Here is a 25,634-nt window from a genome sequence, read left to right on the forward strand (position 1 = left end):
CCAACCCACAGTCATTTGTATGTGACAGACAAAAATTCTGCTGTCCCCTTCAAACGTCTTTAAAAACGGCATGAAAAAAAGATCAGCGTCATCGGCAGCAACTGAGAAACATCGGCAATATCACTTGGAGAGGTGGGGTAAGACGGAGGAAAGAAAAAAAGGGAAATATGAACATGCAAAAACTGACTTTTGATATGAATCTCGACACCTTTATTACCTGGACCGTTCCCATTTCGGCTGTCATCCAGAGACACATCCGTGTTCAGATAGCGGAAAGCAGCAACACAAGCAGGTGAAATGAAATATTTTACATTATCACCAGGTCTCCCCCTTTGTCTGAAGGTTTCTGCTCTACTTGTCCTCAGAGGCTCAGTGCAGCTTCAGCCTGCTCCCCTGAGAGTGTTGTGCACACATGTAAATGCACACATACGCATGCAGACACATCAACTACCAAAATGGAGAGAAGAAACAAGATTTGAGTGTGTTTTACTCCTGCATTATTCTGTTTCGTACCCCCCTCTCCATGGCGGGAATCGGAACACTAGAGCAACAATTGGAGTGTGATGTGACACTTTGCTGAGGCCTTTCTTCTGCACGACTCCTGATAATATGCAAGCTCACCTAAGAAGGGCTTTAAAACCAAGTTTAATTCTTTTAAGACCAAAGCATTCCGATTTTTTCCAACAGACCAGTTCACAGCTAGCCATGGTCTGCCAGTGGGATAGCCCAAATTCCAAAATCTATCATCTGGAAACACACAAAAGCCCCCTCCATCAGATATTTCCTTTCAAAGCAACCCCCCCCCCCCACCGAAAAAAAAAGAGCGTGCAAAAGCTTAAGGTAGAAATGTCTAACTCCCTGTCCCCCCTTCTCTCCCTTTCTCTCTCTCTTTTTGACACACCAGGAAAAAGACAGATGTAAATAACCTCAGGTACAGCGCCGCTATTTTTTTTCCAAATGCAGAAAAAATATCCCCTGCGCTTGCACTCAGCCCTCGCATTCTCACAACTGAAAAAAAAAAAAAAAACAGGGCCTCCATTGAAGGATTTCAAAAATAGGGGCAATTTTAATCATCTCTCCATTCAATCTCAGTTGGATAAATCATATCTGAGAGATTTGCATAAATACAAACCATCAAAGACTTTTCATCTTCAAAGAGGTTTTCAAGACCCAATAGGCTTTGTACTGTAATCATCTGAGGTCACAACCCTGTGGGAGCAAGGCTGCTATGGCAACATGAAAACTAACGCTGGGGGCTTAGCTTGGGGGGGGTGCGGAGTGGGAGTCTGAGAGGGAGTGTGAAAAGAGGTTGTAGATAAATCTATTTTTTGTGAGAGAGGAAACAAGATAGATATGGCCCATTGTAGGGAAGCCTGGCTGATATTACACGCAGAGATTACCGCCACTACACTACACCACGCAAACCCCTAACAAGACGGCAGAAAGAGGACTATTTGGATTCGGCTTGAGGAAAACAAATGAAGCTCAATGCGGCGCCGGTGGCTCAACAGCCTCCGAGCCCCTTCTGATTACATGTTTCTGTCGCTCTTCTGTCGTCTCCTCTTCAGCTATTATACACTTCAAGAGCCTGATTTACACTGCATAAGAGCGACTATAGTGCAAGTTCATTGTTACTTAGACACATACAGCAACCATTAGCAGTCAATGGCTCTCAAAACTAGGACCATTTAATTCTGCGCTGAATCGAAGAAAAAAAAAAGAAGAGAAAAAAAAAAAAGAACCAACACCTCTTCTTGCCATTCAAAGCCACGCTACAAACAAGCCCTCCGACAATTTTGCCACCCAGTCCTGAAAAGAGAAGGAAGGAGAGATGGAGCTGGAGAAAGGAAGCAATAGTGGGACAAGTTTCAATTAATTTTCTTCAAAAGGGGGCCAGATTAAATGTTTCCTGCCTGCTGAAGTGTTCATTTCACAGAGGGGAAGCGGAGAAAAGGATAAGGGGAGGTTACAGAAGGAGGAGTTGAGTAGGAGGAGCGGGACAGGGTGCGATTCTTTCGGTCCCACTGCACACCAAATAGTGTGGTGGGCAAAGAATGCACACGGCTCCGAATCTGTGTGAGAATTGTCCCCAGACAAAGGAGGGAGTTACGCCTGTTATAGCCCAATAAGGCCTGTCAGTCAAACAAGGGCTAGGGGAGAGGAGAAAGGCAGAGCTAAAGATTTTCACACAAAGAGAAACAAGCAAGTCCATCTTTTAGCGACAAATCAGTCTGGAGGTTCCTATGCTAATATCAATAAAAAAAGGGAGAAAAATAAACAAGTGAGGGATTTACTGCACTGCCTAACAAGAACGCAGACACATGAAAGCGACACAGAAAGATGTGAGCGGAGCAGCTACGGGAAAAAAAAAAAAAAGTTGCAGGAAGATGGCAAAGTTTGAATCCAGGTCTCATCCAGGAACGTTTCAGCGGTGCACGCTCGCTGGTGGGTGGGCAAACACTGTGTCACTACAATCATCAGATTTACTCCGAGCTCACAATTCAGAATGAAGATCCCGGACTGAAAAACATAATCGGAGAGCAGAGAAGAAAAAAAATGTCGAAACTGAAGAGAAAGTAGCAAAGGCTGAGCGAAGAGAGGTGCACCGAGGAACACCTGCCAGCAATTACATGTGGAAGAAAGGCCAGCTTTCTAATTAAACCACTAGTTAAAAACTTCCTGCTCCTGCCCCAGACCATGTAACACGAAAGGGAAAAAGCCAGACGAAACACCCCTCCTTGTCTTCATCAAAAACTACTTAATCAGCCATTTGATAAAGGAAATGGTTTACCTGTGTTATAACACATGTAGGGAGATAAATCTAATGCGTATTGCTTAAGGAAGTTGGACAACATACTTATCCCACTTATACAGAATCCAAGCAAAGAGACAGCGGCTGACAGTAACCCGGTTCTTCCCGTTAAGCGAGGCATATGGAGCTGATCAGAAAAGCCTCCATTAATGATGTCACTGTCTTTTGACCTTTCAGGGCCTGACATCTGTGGAGCACTTTTTTATAGGAAGCCAGAGGGACGGCCGAATGCAGACAAATGCCTATAAACAAGGGGACGAGCAAATTGTAGACTGCCATCTTTAATGAAAAAAAAAAAAAAAATTCAGACAAACCACTCAAACCAAACTTGTTAATGATAAGCACAAAAAAAAACAACTCCTACTTATATCACTTGTAACTTTGCAGTATTTATGGATAACTGCAATATGTTTAACAGAAAATTGTTTGATGACCTCAATACATTATTGTAAAAATGTATTTGGCAAAATAAGCACCCTAGAGTTAGACTTAAAATTTTACAATCATTCACATCAGATGGTGGTCTCAAACTCCCAAACTTCAAATATTATTTCTAAGCTGCACAAATGAAGCCGATGATTGCATGGATTCAGAATGGTGAAGAAAAGCAGGTGCAAAGAGTCCCTGGAAATCTTACCCTTTCTTGATGTCCCTGTCAAAGAAATGGCAGCCTGGTTAAAGCCAGGTTAAAAAAATCATCACTTGCAAATATTGGACTTTTGAAGACCTTTACCCATAACAATTTAGATTCTGGTTTTAGAAAACGGTTGGATATATAGTCAAATCTATTTGCATCAACTGATCAAGGACGAAAATCTTGAAACAAGCTGACAAAGGAATTCGATCTCCCGAAAACAGACTTTTTTTTTGGATATCTACGGTTAAGATCTTTCCTAACAACGCACAAGGAGTGGGAAAAACTTGGAAGACCCACTTCCATAGAAGTGGTTCCAACTAGCACTAATAAGCAATAGGGAAAAGAAAATGATCGGTAAGCTATATATAGCTATATATATTTTTATCTACGAATATGCATAACTCCCAACAGATAAGACAGAGATGGGAGGCGGAAATGAACCTTGACATGTCAATGGACACCTCAGAAGAGATATGTTTTGAGGCACACTGGACCACAAATTCAAACTCCTGGAGAGAATTCAAGTGGAGACTAATGACATTACATTTTTCAGAAGACCAGAAATAATAGCTAAGATGGGGCCGCCACATTGTAGGTCTTGCTGGAGGAATTGTGGTAAAGATATTGCCAACCATACAAATATATTTTGGCTTTGCACCAAACTAAGTTTATTTTGGAATGAGGTTTTGAGGCCCTCAAAGCGGAACATTCCACAAAGCCCTACAACTGCATTATTAGGAGCAACCCCTATCGGTATGGACGGAAAGGACGAAAAATACCCTTTAAACATATTGCTCACAGCAGTATTAAAAGCCATAACTATCAGGTGGTTAAAACCGGATCCACCTACATATAATATATGGATCCAAAAAGTATAGGACATTTAGCAGATGGAGCAAATTACATATTCATTAAGACTTCAGAAACCTATCTGAACTAAGCGTTGGGCTCCTGCCATGTCTTTACTAATAGAATAACGTCAGACCCAAAGACTTTTGGACTGGCACTGGCCATAAGCATCATATCCTTTTAGATTATGTGGAGTGGATTTTTTTTTTTCCTCAGCCCTTTTATTTCTGCTATTATTTCATGCTATAACATGGTCGTGTCATCTCATTCATAAAAATTCAAGAAAAGTGTGGCTTTAGATGATCATGCTCATATGACTGAATGCTTTTAGCTATTCATTGAACCCTTAGCTAGAACACAACATTGTTGAAAATAAGCACAAGTAAGTGCAGTAGAGGCAGAAGGCACCTCTGTGTAGTTACAGAGCTATCAAGCTTCTGAAGCTAATCCAAAGAAATGTCATCCATTTCTTGCACAGCAGCCAAGAAAAACACCCCGTCTGTCCCCGAGTCCTGCCACAGGGATCAATTCCCACTTTTACTGTGAAATGGAAAAGTTTGTTATGATTGCTTTGAAGATCCCTGTGGTTTCCTCTTACTTCATGAGTTTGTGTAAGGATACTTGCACATTTTATAGACCCGGAGGTCAAGGAAAGTAAAGTTATGGGTATTTTTATTCTTGTTTCACTTTTTGCATATTTTGCGGTGTCCTTTTTTGTGGAGATGGTTTAATGTGGTTATTTTGCATTTCAGAGTGTCTTGATCTTGAAAATCAACACAAAGAAGCTGAAACTTACCCACTGTACCTCATGCACATCCTCCACTTTGGGCAACATAATGGAAGGTGGAAGAACCTCAGCATCCAGAATGACCTGTAGGTCTGCCTCGGCTAAACCACTGGACACTGAGTTCACCCTCACACACACCTCCGTCCGACCAAGGTTCAGCTCTGTTAACATCCTAGGAATGGTCTCCCTGGCCTCTGCCTGCAAGAGAAAAGACTTCATTATTGGTTTGATTATTACGAATGGCTCTTATAGATTCAAAGATAAATATACCAGCCTTTAAGAAATTGAAATCAAATAATTTAAGAAACAATAGTACAAAAACATTCTCCAATCCTTTGATTGCAATAAATCGATGTGTTATATTCACAAATCAGCAAAAGGGAGGAAAAACAGTCGACTCCTCTCAACTCAAAAACTATATAAATTAAACAGGAAGGGAGATGAAGATGATAGGGGGAAAAAAAACAGAGGCTTACAGTCAAAATGTCTATCAGTAACATAGTAGCGCATGCAGCTTTATTCAAACCAGATGCTGGGATGCAGGAATGGAGGAAAAGAGGGGTGGGATGAGGAATAAAGTCCAGCTACTGAGAGGAGAGAGGCTCTCTGGGAGAAATGTGGTCTAAGTTAAGCAACATGGGGAAACAGTAGCTTAGGAGTTGTCAGGTCAGGTCAGACACTGGAGTCATTGAGTATTTGTGTGCGTGGGGTGTCTTGGGGATGGTTTGCATCAGGGTGTATGTTTTAAATGGCACTAATACTATTAGAAATATATACATATAAAAAATTCTTGGTGTAGTGTATACAGGAGGCCTCGATTGTGTTAATTCCTGAAATTAAATGGAATTACAGCCCTGACAGGTTGCCATGAGAATCAGTATCATGTTTAATGGAACCTTGCTGAATATATGCTTTGCATTTGCCGCCTAAAACCATGAGAATGAAAGCGCCTCAAGAGACCAATAATAAGTAGCGGTATCAATGAAGTAAAGCAGAGGGGGCAGATGGATTTAGCATGGAGAGCCATTACTGTATTATGGACTAGATCCCATCTACATTCAGTTATATGAGCATTTATGGGGATGCTTCAAGGGTCACAGGACAGCTTCTGAGACAAAACAGCTCTGGCTCTGATCTTCTGGAATGCAGAACTGTATCTGATATTGTGAACACCCCACTAGTATCAATAAAATATGGTATCATAATACATGTCAAAGATTTGCTTGGATTTAATAGGGGTCATGAGCAGGCTGAGCTGCTGTGTGTCATGTAGGTTTTCTGCTCTTCGGATGAGACAAGAGTCCTACAGAGGTTTAACAGTAGACTGTTTAGTGCCTTCTTACTGTCACACTCATAAGCCAAGATAGATCTGTAGCCCAACTGTGGTAACTTGAAACGGATGGAGCGATTTATATAGCCATAATTCACTATTCATAAACCTGTCTGTCCGTCTGCAGTTCATGGTGACCTGAGATAATTGATGTGTGAGAACCACTGGCCGCCTCTTGTGCCAGGGATCACATCCCTGACGCACATCCACTGACCAGGCGAAAACACTACCACAGGAAAAAAGTGGAGGAATCCAGAAATGAATCCAGAGATGATCAAAAAGTAAGGTTTATAACATTCGCAGATCAAATAGACTGGAGAGGCCATGGTTTTCCATTCCGTCTCCGGGCTGATAAATGGGCAACCCGCATGCAAGCAATTATTTTCATGCAACCAGAGACTACTCGTTGCAAGGATTGTCTGCAGCACTTTTCTCCTTTTTACGACAGTATTTTTGAAAACATGACGCTAAGAACGGAAGAATGGCTTAGGAGATGGCCGGCTCACTGAGCACTTTTCTTTTATCCTCGTATTTCTCTAAAGTAAGAGAGATTATTCTACCAGACACCTTGACCCCTATGGGCTTCGCTACTCCAAGCTTGAATAAAGCCCTTTGAAAAGGAGAAATTTTACATTAATGGACAGCCATCCAACAAGTTGCTTCAAAGATCTCTCCCCAATCACCTGGTGTCCCACGGAGAGCTCGCCCCAATGCCAGCTCTATCTCCTCTTTGATTCCCTCCATCATCTTCATCATTAGAAGTTGACACACAGGCAAGCAGGCGGGCAAGCAGTCAGCCAGGAAGGCAGCGCTGTCGAACGCATAGATGCACATGAGAAGCTTTTCAAGTGTAGAGCGGCTGCCCTTCCAGGAGAGCGAGGGCAGCTCCTTAACACACACTCTGAGCCTTGACGCACAGGATCCTACAGAGTCCTGTGTATACCTGACACAGCATGGCTACTGCCTTGTAGACACCACATCAGACTGGCACATCCAAAATGAAGCTTTGGTGAAAGTTCAATGAGGAAAATATTTCCCTTCTCACTATTTTCTACTGGGAATTCCAGCTTTCATCCTCCTCCAACCTACTCAACTTTTTTTGGGATTTTTTTTTTTCCATTGCTGTCAAAATCTCCATTCACAATTTCAACGTCACTACATCTGACCAACGTTTTCCTCTGCCTTTGATACTGGAGCCAGCTATCATCGGTCGCTGTCCCTTCTGCGCCGCTTTACCTTCTGAAAGTCTCTTCTTGAAATCTACATATGTTAAACGCTGCTTCGGTTAGATCCCCTCACTTCAAACTCCCAACAGCCCTTAAATACACTCTAGCTAGCACGAGCAGAGAGCAGTGAGTGCAGCTGACACTCAAAGCTTTCTTGCGGCAGGTTTCCAAGGAGTCAAGGTCTAACAAACTCCATGCTTGCTTCAGTCAGACTCCCTGCCACTCCAGCTCTTATATAAATCTGTGTCTATCAACCAGCCAGTATCTTTATTCCCAAGATACTTAAAAAATAACCACTGAGGCAAGTAGATTGTAAAAGCAGGGTGCCTTGTTGAACACTTAAAGGATGGGGTTCATTCCAATAACCGGAAATAATGCAGTCATACGTCTCTACCTGTGTGATTAATTCCTATCAAATCTAGCAAGATGAGCACCACTCCACACAGAGAATGCAGTGGTCTATTGAGGATACGCTGATGTCCGAGGAGGGAGAACCCCACTCACACTGAGACACACACTCATGTCTGAGCATCAGTGGTGGATGGAGAGTGAGAAGGCAGGATAACTCATGGATGCAGGGATCCCCACTGACAGTGTTTCCAAAATAACATCTGTGAGTCTGAAATGCCTACATGATTTAATCCCATTGCTCCTTAAATCAACATTAAGCTCTTCAGTTTCACAAGAATGCATGGGGTTTATGATATCATGTTCTTTTTCCCAGCACAACACTTTTGACTGATTTTGTATTGTACAGCATATGATGCATTATGCAAGGGTAAAGAGGTGGGGTGGAAGCGCTTAATCTGCAGGTTAGTAATGCAGGCTACTTTTCTTGACAAGTGCAATTGCTTTAAAAAAAATATAATCAAAGCACATCATTTAACACAAGTAAAGTCAAGAACACAAGTATAAAAACATGTAAAACCTACATCTTTGAAAAAAAAAAGAAAAAGATTTAATGTCCAATTCTATGTGCATCCATAGAACTGGAGATTATCATCCATGGGTTTGGGAGTGGGATTAAGTTTATGGCAACCAGTACATTTTTAACCTCGGTGTATCTCATCCTTAACATCCTTAAATTGTTAGGAGACGCATTATGGGCTGCAATGTCAGCACCTTCTCTTAATCAACTATTTGTGCAAAATATCGAGTAATGACACTATCTCTATTGAAAGAACCCTGAGGCATTAAACTTCTCACACAGATACTGTCTGGGTCTTTAACTCTCTAGCTCTATTCTTGGTCAAGGGTTCTCTTTAGCTGTCTCTATACATTTCCTTTATGTACCATAAAATTTGTATCACTCATTTCTTATCGCAATGAGCACAGCTATTTTCTTTATCTTTCACCATCGGAAGACATGGCGGTTGGTAATTTGAATGCCAGTTAACCTGAGCTGATTGCCATCCCCGACCATATATGCATTTCCTCATCTGTCTTTGTCAGAAAATTGTGTGTTGACAAGTGTGTGAGCACGTTTCTAGCCATCATGGATGGGATTTGACAAGTGACAACCTGCACTCCAGCATGGCTGTCTGATTCAGAATGAGGAATGGAGGAGGGGGGATTTAGGCCTTAACTCTGTCAGCTGGAGCCACACTGAGTTATCTGGTATCCTGTCAGTGTAGCGAGTAAGACATAACTAGAAGGATAGCTACAAATTTGTAAGTCATAAAATCTCCTTGGCACATTTGATCACGGCCAGCAGTCCAAGGAGGAAAACAGCTAATTTTAGAATGTTAAAATATTTCAATTAAACACACAAAAAAAGTCTTGATCAATCCTGATCATACAAAAAAATAAAATAAAAAAAGGAAAATTCAGTGTAAACAATGAATTCAGGCAATAATTGATAAAGGAATGCAGAAGGGGGGCAGATGTTTACCGTTCATTAACTTTTTAATAAAGATTAATGTTGTAACAAAATAAATATATTATAAGAAACTTGCCTAAGTCTCATACAAAACCTGGCCTTCAGGCTAAAAAAAAACTTGTAGACATTTATAGCGTAATAAAAGGCAGTCTCAAGCAGTCTTGGGAGGAAGGTACTGGATGACAGCTGAAATTGTCATCCCTTCTGACCCAATTTGTGAATTAGTCACAAATATAACGTTTTTAAATGAATTCTGGATATATAGATATGTTCAAAATGCTACTCACATGTGAAAAGTTTCTGACAGCAAGAATTTCCCACATGTCACTTGGTTTTTCGGTAAAGCAGTGCACACATGATGTGAAAGCTACGTGCAACACGAATAACAAATGCACAGCTTTTTGAATACCAGTTTTTGAGAAGAAAACAATATATCCACATGTAGCTGCAGGTGTCTTGGACCAATAACCACGCCTACAAAGAAATAGCTGACCATCTGTTTTCCCTTCTCCATTTCAATAAAAGCCGTTCTTGCTGCACGCAATCTATTTTTGCTACGCTATCACTTCATATAAAATGGCAGGTAAAAAACACAAACGCAAGATTCAATAACCTCATATACGATAGTTTTAACTGACTTGAAATCAGTGCTTCTGCACACAGAAAATGAACGATGTAAAATGGTCATTGGTATTATAATTGCGCAAGCAGAAGGTCACATTAATAAAAGAAATTGCTGACTGGTCCTTGTCAGATTCGATTTCTTGCCAAGTTGCCTGGAAGTGACCAAACTTAGTAGATATACTTGAGGTAACGATGAGACGTCGAAGATTTGAAAATCAAGAAAACCTTAGACATGTCAGATGTAAGAGGTGGAACTACAAGAAGACAACAGATAGCCAACAACAGCACACTAGGTGGTGGAACTAGACTGTGCAAAGCTTCGACTACAGACCTGAACACACTGAACCGATCAAAGCTTCACCTTTCTTTGGTTTAAAAACAAATAGATGAGAACTCAAGTATTCAATTAGACACGACAGAGTGGAAAGACAGCCCAAGGAAGTATTTCAGGACACCACTCACACACAGAAGCCACTTCTCCATAATCTTCAACACTCAAAATTTAAAGAATCATGAAACGAAAAAAAAAATATATATATACACCAGAGACACCTGTGCTCCTTTGGCCATGTGTTAACCATTACCAATATGTGTAAAGTTGCCAGTATCCTGAAATTAAAAGGAAAGCAGAAATGTTAATGGCTTTCTTTTGAACCCGTTTGGATTGATTATCTTTACTTGAGCTTGGCTTATAACTTTCAACATTACTAAACCAATGGAGGGTAGGACTGGTTGGAAGACGCTTGCTGCCATTCCCCTCAGACTCACTATGGCCCATCTGTGATCAGAGGGCTGTTGCCACGGCAGTCGAGCCACTGCAGAGTGGTGGAGATGAATGATTGAGTGGGGGAAGCTTCTTTTGACCGTGAGGCAGAAATATTGCTGCACTTGAATCAATGATCAGATTCACAACAGCAGGGGATCTGGTTAACATGCTAGCAAAAAGGAAAATACAACTTAGAACTCCATGCTCTGCTCGAAAATGTGTTAAGTACTGTCTCTTTTAGTCAGACAGGTGGTTCTTTGATAAAATAATTGAAAACACCAGAAAAGTTGAGAATATTTCAAAATCATTCAATTTACCCACAAGTATTAGTGTGGCTGAGATTGCCATCTGTTCACTGGAAGAAATATCAGGCAGAATTTAGAGCTATAGAATATTGGTTTGCTGCTATAAAAATAGCTCCGCCATTACCACACAATGCCAAATTGTAAGAAACAAACCACACTGAAATAGTGCTGTCTATGTGTGTTGATACTCAAAAAGAGAGGCAAGCACCAAAAGTTTTACTAGCAGGAAGTTCACCATTCTGACTTTCACTGGATGTTCACAGCGGACCCCCCTCCTCTCAGCGGCGTAGCTGTTCATGGCACATTTTGGCTTGCATGAGTCAGAATGTAATCCATCAAATTTATAATAATGAGCTACGGCGGAGATCGTTGGCAACCAATTTCGAGCCCCCGGGCAATGAAACTTTGCCTTGGACAGCCAGACTGATTTTTGATGGTGTCCCAGCTTCCTGCGTGAATGTTACATCGCACAGATTTTAATTTGGCTTTGCGACTTACTTCCTTAGCTGGCTAACCTCTGTTTTTCTCATTTTGTGTATGTGTGTATTATTGTAGCACAGTGTATATGGATGTAAAGTGGGTGCATGGAAGGGTTTACACAATATAGCTTAATTGTATCATTTTCTCTCACCCACTAACATAGCTGTCTCTAATTTTCATCTGGCACACAAAAACAAACATTTTAATTCAAGAAAAGATGATGTATAATTTTTTCTTATTAATAGTGCACCCCCCATCCTTGACCTCATAGTCTTCCATATTATCCTTTTTTGTATTCTTCTCCATCACAATAGTAGGATTCCTCCACCAGTGTTGAGTGTATTGTGAAGCTCCTGTCAAAACAAGAGTGTAACAAGATAATGTGAGCACTAGAGAGAATCTTTCTGTTCTCTATAAATTCTTTCCATCATTCTGAGGATACTTTCCAGCTGGCCAAAGCCTTGAACAAGAAAACTGACAGATTATTCCAATCATAATGGGGTTTCCATTCCGAGAAAAGCTTAAATTGAAAAAAAAAACAATGTACGTTGAGGCAAAGTAAATGAAAGTGAAATGGAATCCCATGTTACAGCATTTTCCAACTCTTATTCTTCCTAATTCCAGGCTTTCACACATTTTCACAACACCTAGAAAAGACATGAAAATTTACGTTTTACAAGGAACATATGTTAATTGCAATGCTGACTTAAGTCTTTTATGCACCCTAACCTCTTCTTTACCTATCAAGCTGCCCAAATGGGTTTCACGAGATGCTTGACACATGATATGCACAAAAAACGATGAGAGTAAAATCTGGAGAGAAGTGTGTTCATGATCTAGCGGGTGCAGCATCTATTTACTGGCTGAGTGGCTCACATCCTGTTTGTGAGTATCAGCGGCTCAACTGAGCATTCTTAAATCTCCTGGGCTCTTTGAAGTGTAGAAGGTGTACATTTACAAACACACACATACACATAAGCACACAAGCCTGGCTTAAAATACACAAACAAAACACAAATGTTCAATATTTATAATTTAACCGCCCAACAATATTTCCCGGAAGCTTTTTCTGTCAAGGGTTTAGTCATTTTTAACCACTTAAAAGGAGAGCAGATCTTTTAGTGTCCTCTGAAATAACATATTGAGCAATGAACCGAGGTCATGTGTCAGTTGACAGTTGGCTGCATAATTTATGTTAAGTTGGAAATCTCTGGTGTCAGGCATAGAGCATGGTTCATGCTGACTACATTACAGCAAAAAGGTAGCCCATAATAATGTCATCCATTCAACAATGTGCTTTCTAATCTCACTTAAACTGCTATTAATAAAGCCATCGACTGCTGGTTTACAGCATCAAAAGGTGAGGCAGAAAGATAAAAGGGAAAATGAGGAAAACCTCTTATTTAGTTGTCAAGTGCATCAAAGTTTAACAGTAAGGTTTAAGCATGACATGAAAGTGTGTGACAAAGTTAACGCATTTTGAATTTTTGTAACATTCTATATGAAAACTGTTGTAAAATTAGTTAAGGGTATCCACAAAAAAGTGTTCTGATGGAAATGACAGAAAATAAAAGTATACCAAAAACAAAACATCAAGCAAGGTTCTAAGTGTTCTCAATCATATATGCATCATATATGCAACAATCATATCATATATGTTGCATACAAATATTCACTTAAACTAGCTGTCTTTTTACATTCTTTGGTTCCATTCATGATGCTGGGACTCTAACAACTTCTCTTACAACCATGAACTTCTTCACTTCTCATTTGGGTTTAATAAAATCTGAGATCACTACAGACAAATCATTATTTTCATAGGTTTTATAAATAACAAAAAGTGAATTCATCTCATTTCAGTGATTTACACAGAACATTTTGCCACTTGTAAGAGCTGCATATGCAGTTGTGTGTGTGTGTTAGGTGTGTGTGTGTGTGTGTGTGTGTGCGTGTGTGCGTGCACAGGGCTGAGTGCATGCATGCGTGCATATGTGTGTACTTCCTCTCGTCTTGTGGGCCTGTGTGCATTTCCAGGCTTGTGCAAGTGTATGAGAGGTGCTCCCTGCAGTGTCAGCCGCGCCACCATGCCATCTGGAGAGGAAATCGAGTGTGAAGTACAGTATAGTTTGGGACCAAGCTCCGTGGCAGTGGCTCAGCAGTTAGTTCATTAGTTCCAAATTTCCAGGGATTAGGAGAGAATCTCTAAGGCAGAAAGGCAGGAGGGAGTCAGAGAAAATGGAGAGACCCATGTGAGGCAAGGACACACACACACACACACACACACACACACACATACAACAGGAGAAATACTTGTCTATAGGGTGCTAAGAGACCGAATGAACATGAGAGAGAAAGAAAGAGACACACAATCTTAACCCTGTGGACCCTGGAGAGGAGCAAGTGGCAAAAGAGAGAGCGGGTATAAGAACAAGACTGCGAGGGAAAGAGGAGGACAGAGGACAGGTGTAGCCGTCAGTTCCGCTCCAGGGTTTCAACCTGCTCCCCCTATTCCTCCACCCCACTGATCATACAGATATGATGATATGTGTAAGAGTGTTAGAGCAGTCAGCCTTGTCTTCCCTCCCCTTCTCTACTCCTCTCCCCTACAGCTCCATAGTGGCAGTTAGCAAGCTCTCTGTGGTGTCTAACCCTTTAGTCCTTTTCTCCTCTCTTTGCTTCTTAAGCGGTTGGCATCGCTGCCAAGATGGAAAGTAGACATTTTTGGAGTCCAAGTGGCAAACAAGTTATGTCTGTCGATTCCAATTTTGAAAAAACAAAACAAAACATAACAAAACAAAACAAAACAAAACAAGGGAACAAGACGGGCTTCAGATTAATTTTTTTGACACGAATATCCTTGCCATTTTGAAGATGAGAGAGTACAGCAATGGCCGCATAATAGGTGTAACTGTAGCTTATTTTAAGACTTACTCATGCACAGCCAGTGACTCAAGATTTTGGTTTGCAAACCATAGCGAAACCCTGCATCTCTTGGCAACCACTCACTGCAGTTGATATGGTGGGTATATGCATAGAGTAACACACATAGAAATTTGCAGTGTTGAATAATGCACCCTTCTTATGTTAACACTCAATTTCAGAAGACTGTAATTTAAGATATTATGGGTTTTAAACATTTAATGACATTAACAGGAATTTTAACATATTACATCTATGAAAATGTTACGACTACAATAACTCTTCAAGAGATGTTTCAGCATGCGAGCTATTACACATAACATTAAACTGCGCCAAGTGATGACAGTATTATTGAATTGTAGAGTGTCTAGAGGCTACATTTGTTTTGACTGCAGTGAAGTGTGGAGAATGTGTTAAAAGGGGCCTGAATAAAATAAGAAAAAGCCAAAATAAAAAATCACAGTAAGAGGTAGCATATAAGCAGCAACCATACATAATTCACAAATCACAGGTGCATGTTTATGCTTTTATGCATAGGCTGTTGGCAGAATTTTAATTGATTGTATAATTTAAAATCATACATCTTCACATTTACAACCTATTATAATTTTTAAGGTGAGCTGTGCAATCTATGCACCTCTTCACACATAGCATGACAAGCTCTTTGGCCAGCTCCTTGATAAATAGCTTCAACGCATTGGTCACACCACCCATGTATTCTGGTTGCAGTGCATTTGTGAAGTTGTTGTGGGCATTGATGGTGTCAACATACAGCATATTGTATTAGAGCACCATTGGCCACCTTCGAATTCTCCAGTTATGTCCCTTTCACACATAAATACCGGTCAAAGCGTGCAAAATCTGGGCCAAACATAAACTGGTGTCACCCTTTCATACATGTCGCCCTCAGCAGGAGATTTTCTGTGTCAGACATCAACAGACACACTTGCTGTGAATCCCCTTAGGATACCACTATGGTGGCATGATGGGCTGTAATGCAGAATTTGCACAAGGCAGCTTTTTGGTTAAAAACCATTTTATTTCTTGTTCAATTTATTCATACATATGCTTTCACACATGTGGCCCATCCATGCAAAACCCTGATAATTTCATGATTATGATGCATGTGTGAATAGAGATTTAGGGGAATCTGTACGACATACAACTGAATCACTTCATTTTACAATGCACTTCATTCAGTACTCCAATAGACTCTCAGGGCATCCTCTCTCCTCTTAATCATATTTCTCATGATAGTCAAGCCTTCGTGAACTAATCTTAACTATATCTAACAGCATCTTGAGGATTCTGCGCTGAGTTGCAGACGATCTCGGGAAAATTATCCCACTTACAACTAAACACTACTGAACAGAATAGAAGAATTCCTTTAATCGTCCCAAAGCAGATATTTTAGTTACTGTGAAGTGTGTTTCCGATTGTTCAGTCTTGAACCTCTGTTGTAAAACATAAAGCAGCAAATTTCCATGTAAATGGCAGACTTTGTTTTCCTGCAGGTTCTGGAACAGATCTTGTAGGGGCAAAACCCAGCTCTTGCTCCCCTCCATAGAGTGTCAGTGACAACAGGGTGCCAGACAGAAATAATCTAGCGTGTTTTTTTTTTATAAATATATCCATCAAACTGTAAGTCCCATCTACTTCATGTCCAAACAGAAATTGAACAGTGCATAACTATGCTTTTAGTAAAATAATCATCAGACACTAGAATTACAATTCGGGTCACAGGCCGTACTGCTTGCAATTGAAACATGCTTGTCTGTGGAGGATCTCATTAATCCAGGTTATAAAAAATTCATGTTGAAATCTTCTTTTTGTGGCAACTGGAAGCCATCTCTGAAAAACCATCTCTGAGCAGAGGAGGGGGCCTCAAACACAACCTTTCACAAACTTACAATGCCCAACTGGGATCAATACCAAGACAGATTTGCACACATGGCCCATCTGCACCCTCCAAACAACCAGGAAAGATTCACCACCAGAACCAACCCTTGGTAACTTCCACATGAGCCTGCGTTCATGTGATCCAACAGGTTTCACTCCTTCGTTCGGCTTTACCTTTTCACATTCCAATCCAGGTAATCCCACTAAATTGCTCATTTGTCTCAACACTTCCATTAGCATAACAACCCACTTCGACCTAGTTTTACATAGACTCTTACATTTACATAACAAGCCACCATAACTAGTCCCTCCCAAAACCCTATCAGTTATAGTCAGAAACTCCCCACAGGTCATTAGAGTTGAAGAAGTCACTGGGATGAGGGGTGAAATGTCTTCAAGAGAAGAAATTCAATAAGAATAAGAATAAGAATAAGAACAACTTTATTAATCCCGAAGGAAATTGCTGAAGTGCAGTAGCTTCAACAAGATTTCAACAAGAATTCAAGAAACATGCTATTACTCAATCAGAGATTCCAGTATCAAAAGCATTATCAGCCATATATAGAGTGCTGCCCTTGAGTGATAGAGGGGAAAAACGACTTAGTGGGATAATTTCATCCACATAGATGGAGGAATGGTGAAAAAAAAGAAAAATTAATTCATCCTGATCAATCTACATGACAGATTTAAGCCCCTGTGTGGCAGGAACACAAACTAACATGCAACTCCTCGGATGTTGTGTTAAGAGCAAAAGACTGCAATGGATTATTTTTACAGAAAGATACTTTTCTACAGTTTTCATCCACACTGTCCTTTTTCTTTATTTCCTGAAACCAAGTAACTGACTTGGACAATGATCCGTTTGAAAGTGCACACAATGTGTATCAATGGTAGATCATGACACTGGATGCCTCTGTGCATCTAATATGTGAAATCATGCTAAAATGCATGCGTGAAAGAAGGGTTTTGCTTTTAAAATTCTAGTTTGACACCAGCAGGTTGTCTTCACATCTTCGAATTAAAGTATACATTTTCACTCTGCTTATTCAAAAGATCTAGGTTTGGGATGAAAACCTGCAAGCACGATTTGTATCATCACAAATAAGTTATTTTATCAGACCTGTGACAGTTAAGTGAATAATTTGAGTAACTGGGGTATCATTTCAAGAAAATCACATTAATGTTGACTTTTTTGGGGAAATTATATTTAAACATACCCTGACTCAGCACAAAAATATACCTTATTCATCCCCCTTATATTTGACAAGAAGCACACAGCTTAATGCCAGTATCTAAAAAAGCAGACATCCCAAGGTGAACAATAAATGTCAGAGAAAGCATGAGGAAAATACAGAATTTATATTATTTTGAAGTGTTCTTCCCCTTTAAGGATACAAGCTTGTTTCAAAAAGAGGACTGTGCGATGGGATTCAGAACACCGCCATATGATGAATAAATGATCTGTGAATAATGCAAAGATATTCCACTTTTGCATAATTACAAAAAATAGCTGAGGGCAAATAGGAGCCCTCTAAAGAAAACGATAAGGCAACGTGAGACAAAAAAATTAATATATATAAAACAGGCCATTATGGTATTGGGAAGAATCCAATCCAGTGATCATTTGTGCAATTATTTACATTATATATTTTTTCAGATTGAGCTTTCAATCAGTCTTAGTTCCACATTTGTCTATAATGCACAAACATACACACACAGACACACATGCCTTTTATATTGCATGCAATCATATTTTCATGTTCAGCTAACATGTCTATTTAAATCAAGTCCTAAAACCCACGAAGAGATGACCAAAACCATTTTTTTAAACCACAAAATGTCCTCTTCCCCCAGTTCGATCCTGCCAGGGGCCTTTCTGTGTGAAGTTTGCATGTTCTCCCAGTGTCTGTGTGGGTCTTCCCCACTTCTCAGGTTTCGTCCCACAGTCAAAAAACATGCAGCAGGTTAATCAGAAAAATTGCCCAGATGTGTGAATGAAAGAGTGAATGGTTTTATCTGTAAGCATATATGGCCATGCGACTGACTGGCAGACAGTCCAGGGAGTACCCTGCCTCTTGCATGATGGCAGCTGGGATAGGCCCTAGCACCCCCTGCAACCCTGAGTAGGATAAGTGGTGAACAATGGATAGATGGATGCCCTCTGCCTCATTTCAGGAATAGAAACAGGGCCTAAAATATATATATATACATATATATATATATATGTGTGTACATATGTACTTTTGATGTGCATATATATATATATATATGCACATCAAGAGTACACATGTACATATAGAAAATATAAGCACTGTTTAAAGGTGAAAAAGCCTTTACAAGGGATGGAATGAGTACACAAAAAACCTCACGGTTTTAATATTGTCCAACAGGAAGCTGAGTGTGTGAGAAGTGATAAAATAGTGCCAGTGGGACAGGGCCATTTGGTTTTGTGTAAATTGTTCATATTTGTATAACACACTACCGCCTCGATGTTTTTCTCTGTGCAGGATTTGTGCACACTGTGCAAGCTTCTTTCAAAGCCAACATGGACACTGAGTTAAAAAAGTTCCAATAAATCACTGAGTTCACAGTGCACTATTTTTTTCAAGACCTTTCATTCAAAGTTTAGAGTGCTTGTGGGAGATGTGGTTAACATGCTGAGGAGATTATTCAGTATGTTAGGGCAAAAGAACTGCCCTGAAGCAGATGTCATTTTTTCTTTTATTTTTAACACATACCAGGACCAGATGCTACAGCCAAGCTGCTAATTGCTAACAGAGAACAGCAAGATAGAATAAGGTAAAATAAAATAAATTCATATAGAGTCTTCAAGTTTGCATAACCTTGCCAGTGAAGGGAATAAGTGGTCTAAAGCTAAAGTAAGGTATAAAGTCATGGACCTGTGAACCCATCAAGGTTCTGAGATCATCTCAAGCCTGAATGGGCACATTCCTCTCAGCATTTCTTCTCAAACACATAATAAAGACAGAAGCTCTGACATCCACCGACTCCATCGTAGGGTCACAGTTTTAACCTGTCAGTCACACTGGCTATCATCTTATTGTCTTTGTCTGCTACAGGAACAGCCTCCAGCCATATCAATCATCTTTATTATCATGACTTAAAAACCTTTGTTAGTTAACTTTTTACCCAGGCTAGTTCTTTATCCCACTCTCCAATCACAATTTCATGGACAGTTCAGCAGGGCCAATGGGGAGGTCGTGTGGGCGGAAGGAGAATGCTTTTAACCTGCTGCATCTGGTGCTTTCCCGCTGCTCGCCCAGTGGGACGTGGTCACCTTGTTTTAAAGAACTCTGATAGGGGGCCTTTACTGCTTCTATACCATCATAATGGGGAGAAATGTCCTTGTTTTAAACATCTCACTTAGGTAGTTTCAATGACTAAAACCAAGCACCTGTCTGAAGCATGGAGCTGTGTAATTCTGTGAAGAAGCTGCATTTTATTAATGTGTATCTTTACCTTTTTGCTGAGGGCCACACCATCCTCACAGTCCAAAACAGCGCAGTCCACATCCAGCGAGGCCAGCTTTCTTATTTTTCGCTCATCGTTGCCAGGACAGTAGAGAACCGCTCTGCGCGGGATATAACGCAGCGGGTGTCCTGCGGAGTGATGGCGGCGATCCCATGCCTTGGTGCACAACTGCCAGCCTCCAGGCTGAGCCCAACCAGTCTTTCTGTCAACATATATATGATATACATATATTTATATATATTTATACACACACACACACACACACACACACACACACACACACACACACACACACACACACACACACACACACACACACACACACACACGCACACACACACACATCCACAAGAACAAAGAGGATCATTTGAAAATCTATCCTTCTCAGGAAACATACCTGTCCAGCTGGGGTACTGTGCATACACAAATCAGGTCTCAGTTGCATATATTACTCATGAACTTACCTGGTATCAATTCAGGGCTAAGGACAATGAATAATTAAAGGTTGTTGCTGCATTCATCTTCATAATATATGCAGTGTTTATATCATACATAAAGAGATACACATGATGGGGCCATTGAATGCGGACCATAGTGAAAGTCTGGAAATGTTTCATTTGGATACTTCTGTATGCCCTTCAGCTGCCCATTGAAGTGGATGACAGACAATGACCTGTGCTTTAGGTTTCTTTGTTGGGAACAAACTCTCTCAAACAGTTGGCCAATCATATGCTAATGATGCCACACTACTGAGCATCCAAGCAGGGGCCAGGATGAATGACTTGGTTGTAGGCTGTGGTTGAGGCTGAGTCATGGAAAATAATAAGAGTGGGATAGACATTTTAGACATGCTTACCAAGTTTGATTGAAAAGCTTTAGATTAAAAACTGGTCAAAAATGATCGTGTTGCTTCGAACTAGATAAAAACAATCAAAACAAGGAATGACAGTAGAAACCATTTATCCTTTTAATAGAAAAAGTGCATTCAGTCGCTACCTTACAAACCAAAACTACACACTATTTAAAAAATCTGCACTCTTCGCTTCATCTTTTTAAATAATATTGCTAGTTGTTTGAGGGGTGTACCGGGAATAATGAAAACAACCTGTTGATAATTAAACAATGTAAACACATCATCTTTCTACGTTAAAAAAAAAAATGAAGATCAGTTCATTAATTCTAATGGTAGTGGTTTTGTCTATAGCACTCTCAATGTATAAGTTTTAATTTGGATTTTGTTTTTGTTTCCATCATTGCACACATTTATTGAAAACCGCATTGCCCTCTGAACCCCCCACCCCCACCTCCATTCTTAGTCTCAACCCAGCTGGTTGTAGCATATGAGTCATTCTAAGTCTGGTTCTGCTCAGTGTCTCTTCCTGTGAAAAATACAGCTTGTCCCTCTGCCATTTCTGCCAAAAGCCTCGCTCTTCTCAATATAATACAGAGCCCCGACAAGTCCTTTCATTAGTCAGCGCTATTAAATATTGACATTTTAATGAATGGTAACTGACAACATTTTCATAATATCCCATTAGAAATCGCAAATATTCATATCTACTGTTTGTCAACAAATAAAAATTCCAGGACAAAAAATTACATTTTCAGCTCTACAAGATCCTGCCGCATTAACTTTCACGCAAACATTCTGTTTGCAGAATCAGCAACAAAAGTACTTGAAGAGGAACATGTTTTATTGGATGCTGTACTCTAAAAATGTCAGTGCAAGTATGTATTAAAAAATGAGATCAGTTTGATTCAACAATATAATTTTTTTTAATTTCATGGTGTGTATCCATGTATAAGTAATACTAGCTCTACATTTGTAGATATGCCCCTAATGCACAAAAATGAGTGAGATATGTAAGACATGAGACTATACATAATTACATATGAAATTCTCAAATCCTATTTCCTTGAATTCAATTTTTTTTTTATCAGTGGCCCACATGACAATTTTCTTTAGGGCCTGGGGTGTATTTACAATGTGAGGCTAATTGTAGATGTCATATCCATTGGACTACTATATTTTTTTGAAATAATACAAATTATACAATGACTCTGAATTCTAGCAGTGTTAAAATACTGTACAGCAAGCAACCTGAGAGATGTGTATTTTTAGGGTTGAAAAGAATCAATTTAATTCAATAACTATATTACAATGAATTACATGTTGATTATATTGATATGAGTGGGCTCTGCGAGACACTTATGGATCTAATAAGTGTGCATACTTTGGAAAATTGAGTTCATACTGGCATCTTAATGCAATTATGGGCATTATTTTTTGTTGTTGAGGTTTTGCGTGCTTCTCTTGAATGTTCTACAGCCGTCTTGCTCTTGAGATGGTTTCTCTTTGATAAAAACGGTTATTTTTTCAAAGCATGTGTTTCTAATGATTTACCAAAACAAGTTTGTCATGCAGCACTATTTGGGAAAAAAATTATCAAACTATGTTACCCACTTTTTGAGGAAGGACGATGTCGGTTTGAAATGGTATGATGCATTTCAACATTGCTTTTCAATTGAAAAAAGATAAGAATGACCTCTGTGTTATCAATAGCCATATTGTTTCAACATAGTAGTAGCCTGCACACTTACTGAAAACCTAGTATGAGTGACTCCCGTATATTTCCTTCCATAAATAAATTCCAAGTGAAATACCTTCCAACATTTAAATAATCTTTCAATTTATCTTGCTCTATTCCCTGGTATTTGATCAGCTCTTGTGACTGAGCAAGTTTTAACAAGATACCAAGCGTTAAACTGACATTTGATTTCTATCTGATCATTAAAAACAAAACAAAAAATGATGGTATAGCTTGTGTTTTTGTTTAACAGAGGCTGGAATCCAATGTATGAGGTATTCCTATTTCCATTTTGAAAAGAAAAGGGTAAAATAGAATGTGCCTTCAATTATCCCACAGTGGGGATATTTCAATATATAGTTCTGTCAGTTGGCGCTTGGACTTAGTTTGTCTCTGTTTAAGTGCCTTCTTTTTCTTTTTAGTCTGGACAAAGCAGGCATGAGTTAGTTATGACTGTTTGATAGAAATGTCAATCTATGGCTGAACCAACCTGTCCATTTGCATTTTCAATCAGTGTCTTTCCAAAAAATATCAAGTGATTGTGGAATGAAGTTTGACTATCAAATTATATGAATGAGTAGGTAAATTCTCCATCAGACATTGACTCAACCTTTTGTCATTATTCTAATTATTGAGTGATGGCCGGGAATATATTTGTGGAGTCACAATGATCTTAGCTTTTAAACATCAATATCCAATCCATACAATTTTTGATTTGTTTTTTTCCAATCTGACTTCAAACTTAAGACAAAACCTACATAGTTAAATTGAATACATCTAATTCCATTGTCATTGGAAAGAAGACCTATAAGGGGAGGGCGATAGCGGTAGTTTTGCATTAACTTGTGCTTTACTTAACAAAAATAGAATGTGGGATCTGGTTAAATAAATCTCTGAATTATTGCTATGTTTGGATTTTGCCTCCCTGCAAAAAGGATAACGTAATTTAGTCTAGTATGTTCACATATCAGGTCTGATTGGTTTGAAAGGTTTCAGCTGGACAAAACAGGTACAACCATTTCAAACAAGGATGTTCTGTCATGTACACTGAGCCTTCTTGGAGCTGGAAGTCTTTTGAAAAAGGAGAAACGATACATCAAAACCTGACGGGAAACCCATGCTGCTTTAGTGTGCAGCTTGTAGATTTGCTATGGTCAATTTTGATGGGAACAAATGAAAAGAACAAGAAAAAAAAAACAACAGAATGTAAATGTACCAAGTATTTTAGGGCAAGAGGTATTTTCAAAACATTTATGTCATCGGTATTTTTGTTGATGTTGCTGATAGGAAGGCTAGAAGAGACTGGGGGGGCTGAGGCCGGGTCAGTGGTGACCTTAGGCTAGGTGATTATATTGACTCTGAAGAACTAGCTGCTAGGAAAACACCTGCCATGAAAACATCTTGAAATGTTCTGTTTATCTCAGTAAGAACAGTATATTCTAATGTGAGATCAATGTTTACAACATCTTAGCTAAACCAGACTTGAAGGTAATTAACTCTTCTGATTTAATGTGCATAGGCATCTGCTGCAGCCGACTTCTTTCCCCTGGTTATAATTTGTTGTTCCCCCCGAGGGTGGCAGCCATTACAAAAGCTCAGAGAATCACTGATGTGCACTTGTCTCTAAGGAAACTGCTACAACCCACATTCCTGTTGTGACTATGGACAACTAATGTCACTGCTGATTTAGTGACAACACAGGAATCCCAAATATTGATTTTGCAATTTGTCCATTTATCATACAGAGCCAAATACATGAATTGGATTACATATATTTCACGTGGATCTGAGTCTGACTGCATGTTTGTTTTGATTTGTTTGTTTGCCAACACAAAGCAACCAGTCCAGGCAGGGAAAAAGGATATGAGGAAGTTAAAATATGAAATGTGAAAAACAACAAGTGACAGCAAAACCATCACCAAATCATCATAGAAATACCAGAATTTTAAATGAAAGGGTTTGAGGACTCTGCTTTGGTGTAAATTGGCACACATCAGTTTCAAGGTCACCTCCTTTTTGAGGTAAGATAGCATAAGATGTAAAAAGGACAGTTAAGTCGACATGGATTTGAAGCAATTGGAAGCAACAAAATTCACTATAAACAAAATCACCGAGATACTTTTTTGTATATGACTTTATGACATGTCCGTTCCATTTGTGTGTCAAAAAAGCTACATTGCAGAATTGTAATGGCACAGTTATTATTTAAAAAACTGTTTTGGCAACATAGTAATAGTAGTAAGGTAGTAATAGTGAGGTTTGGCAAAATAGTAAGAGTTTTAATTGTGTCAAACAAATCAGGTGATAGTGTCATCCTTGTGTGACAGTCCCCAACGTACCATATGGTCTTGTGTTACAAATTACTTTCACTCTCCTAGCTTTGTGTTTCATGCCCGAAGGGTTATGATGGCAGAAAGTGATGTGGCTAAATTAACAGCTGTAAAGTGGGAGAATGTAGCCACAGTCACAACATTTACTTGTCAGAGATCAGAGGTACTTTTCTGTTTGTGGGTTTATATGGTGCTGTTTCTCATTAACTGAGAGGCAGCAGCAGACCAAGGCCTTGTGGCACTGAGAGAGGAAAGAGAGTAAGTGGAATGTGAGCACATTTTCTGCCAGTCTAATTACTGGCCTCTAAACACTGTGCCACACCAATCCAAATTGTTGTTCTGTTGGCAATATTTCACTTCAAATATTTGCAACCCCTTTTGAAGACGTAATGTACCAAGTAAACTTCCATACATTGACTGATTCTTTTCTACTTGGCCAAAAGTAAGTAAGTAAGTGAGAAGAAGCCTAAAATAAGCTCTGTGCCATCTGACCAGTAACCGCCCTGTGGAGCTGGTCAATCGCTGACTCAAATAGTCAGAGCCTCTCATTTTCACAAAGACTTTCAGTCTGCTGTGGAAATTAATATACAGCAGTGGGAAAATGGCAAGGTAATTATTCTGAATACAGGTGCAAACCCTTGTAATCAAATTGATTTCCAATCAGTCAGAACAAATTCAGATGATCTGATAAGTATTGTCAATGTCAAGCAT

At 39.6% G+C, this 25,634-nt stretch overlaps 1 protein-coding gene across 1 annotated transcript in view; it reads right to left on the reverse strand.

The window, feature by feature from the left end:
• Positions 1–25,634, reverse strand: part of clybl (citrate lyase beta like) — a 68,129-nt gene that overhangs the window by 10,582 nt on the left and 31,913 nt on the right. Inside the window, exons 2-3 of the mRNA XM_086144952.1 lie at positions 19,994–20,207; positions 5,095–5,283 (exon numbers count right to left, since the gene is read on the reverse strand). Coding sequence (XP_086001078.1) covers positions 5,095–5,283; positions 19,994–20,207 — 403 coding nt within the window. The remainder of the gene's footprint in view (positions 1–5,094; positions 5,284–19,993; positions 20,208–25,634) is intronic.

The sequence above is a fragment of the Fistularia commersonii genome, chromosome 4, assembly GCF_037954325.1.
Source record: "Fistularia commersonii isolate RoL2024-O1a breed Wild chromosome 4, RoL_Fcom_v1.0, whole genome shotgun sequence".
NCBI classification, from domain to species: Eukaryota; Metazoa; Chordata; class Actinopteri; order Syngnathiformes; family Fistulariidae; genus Fistularia; species Fistularia commersonii.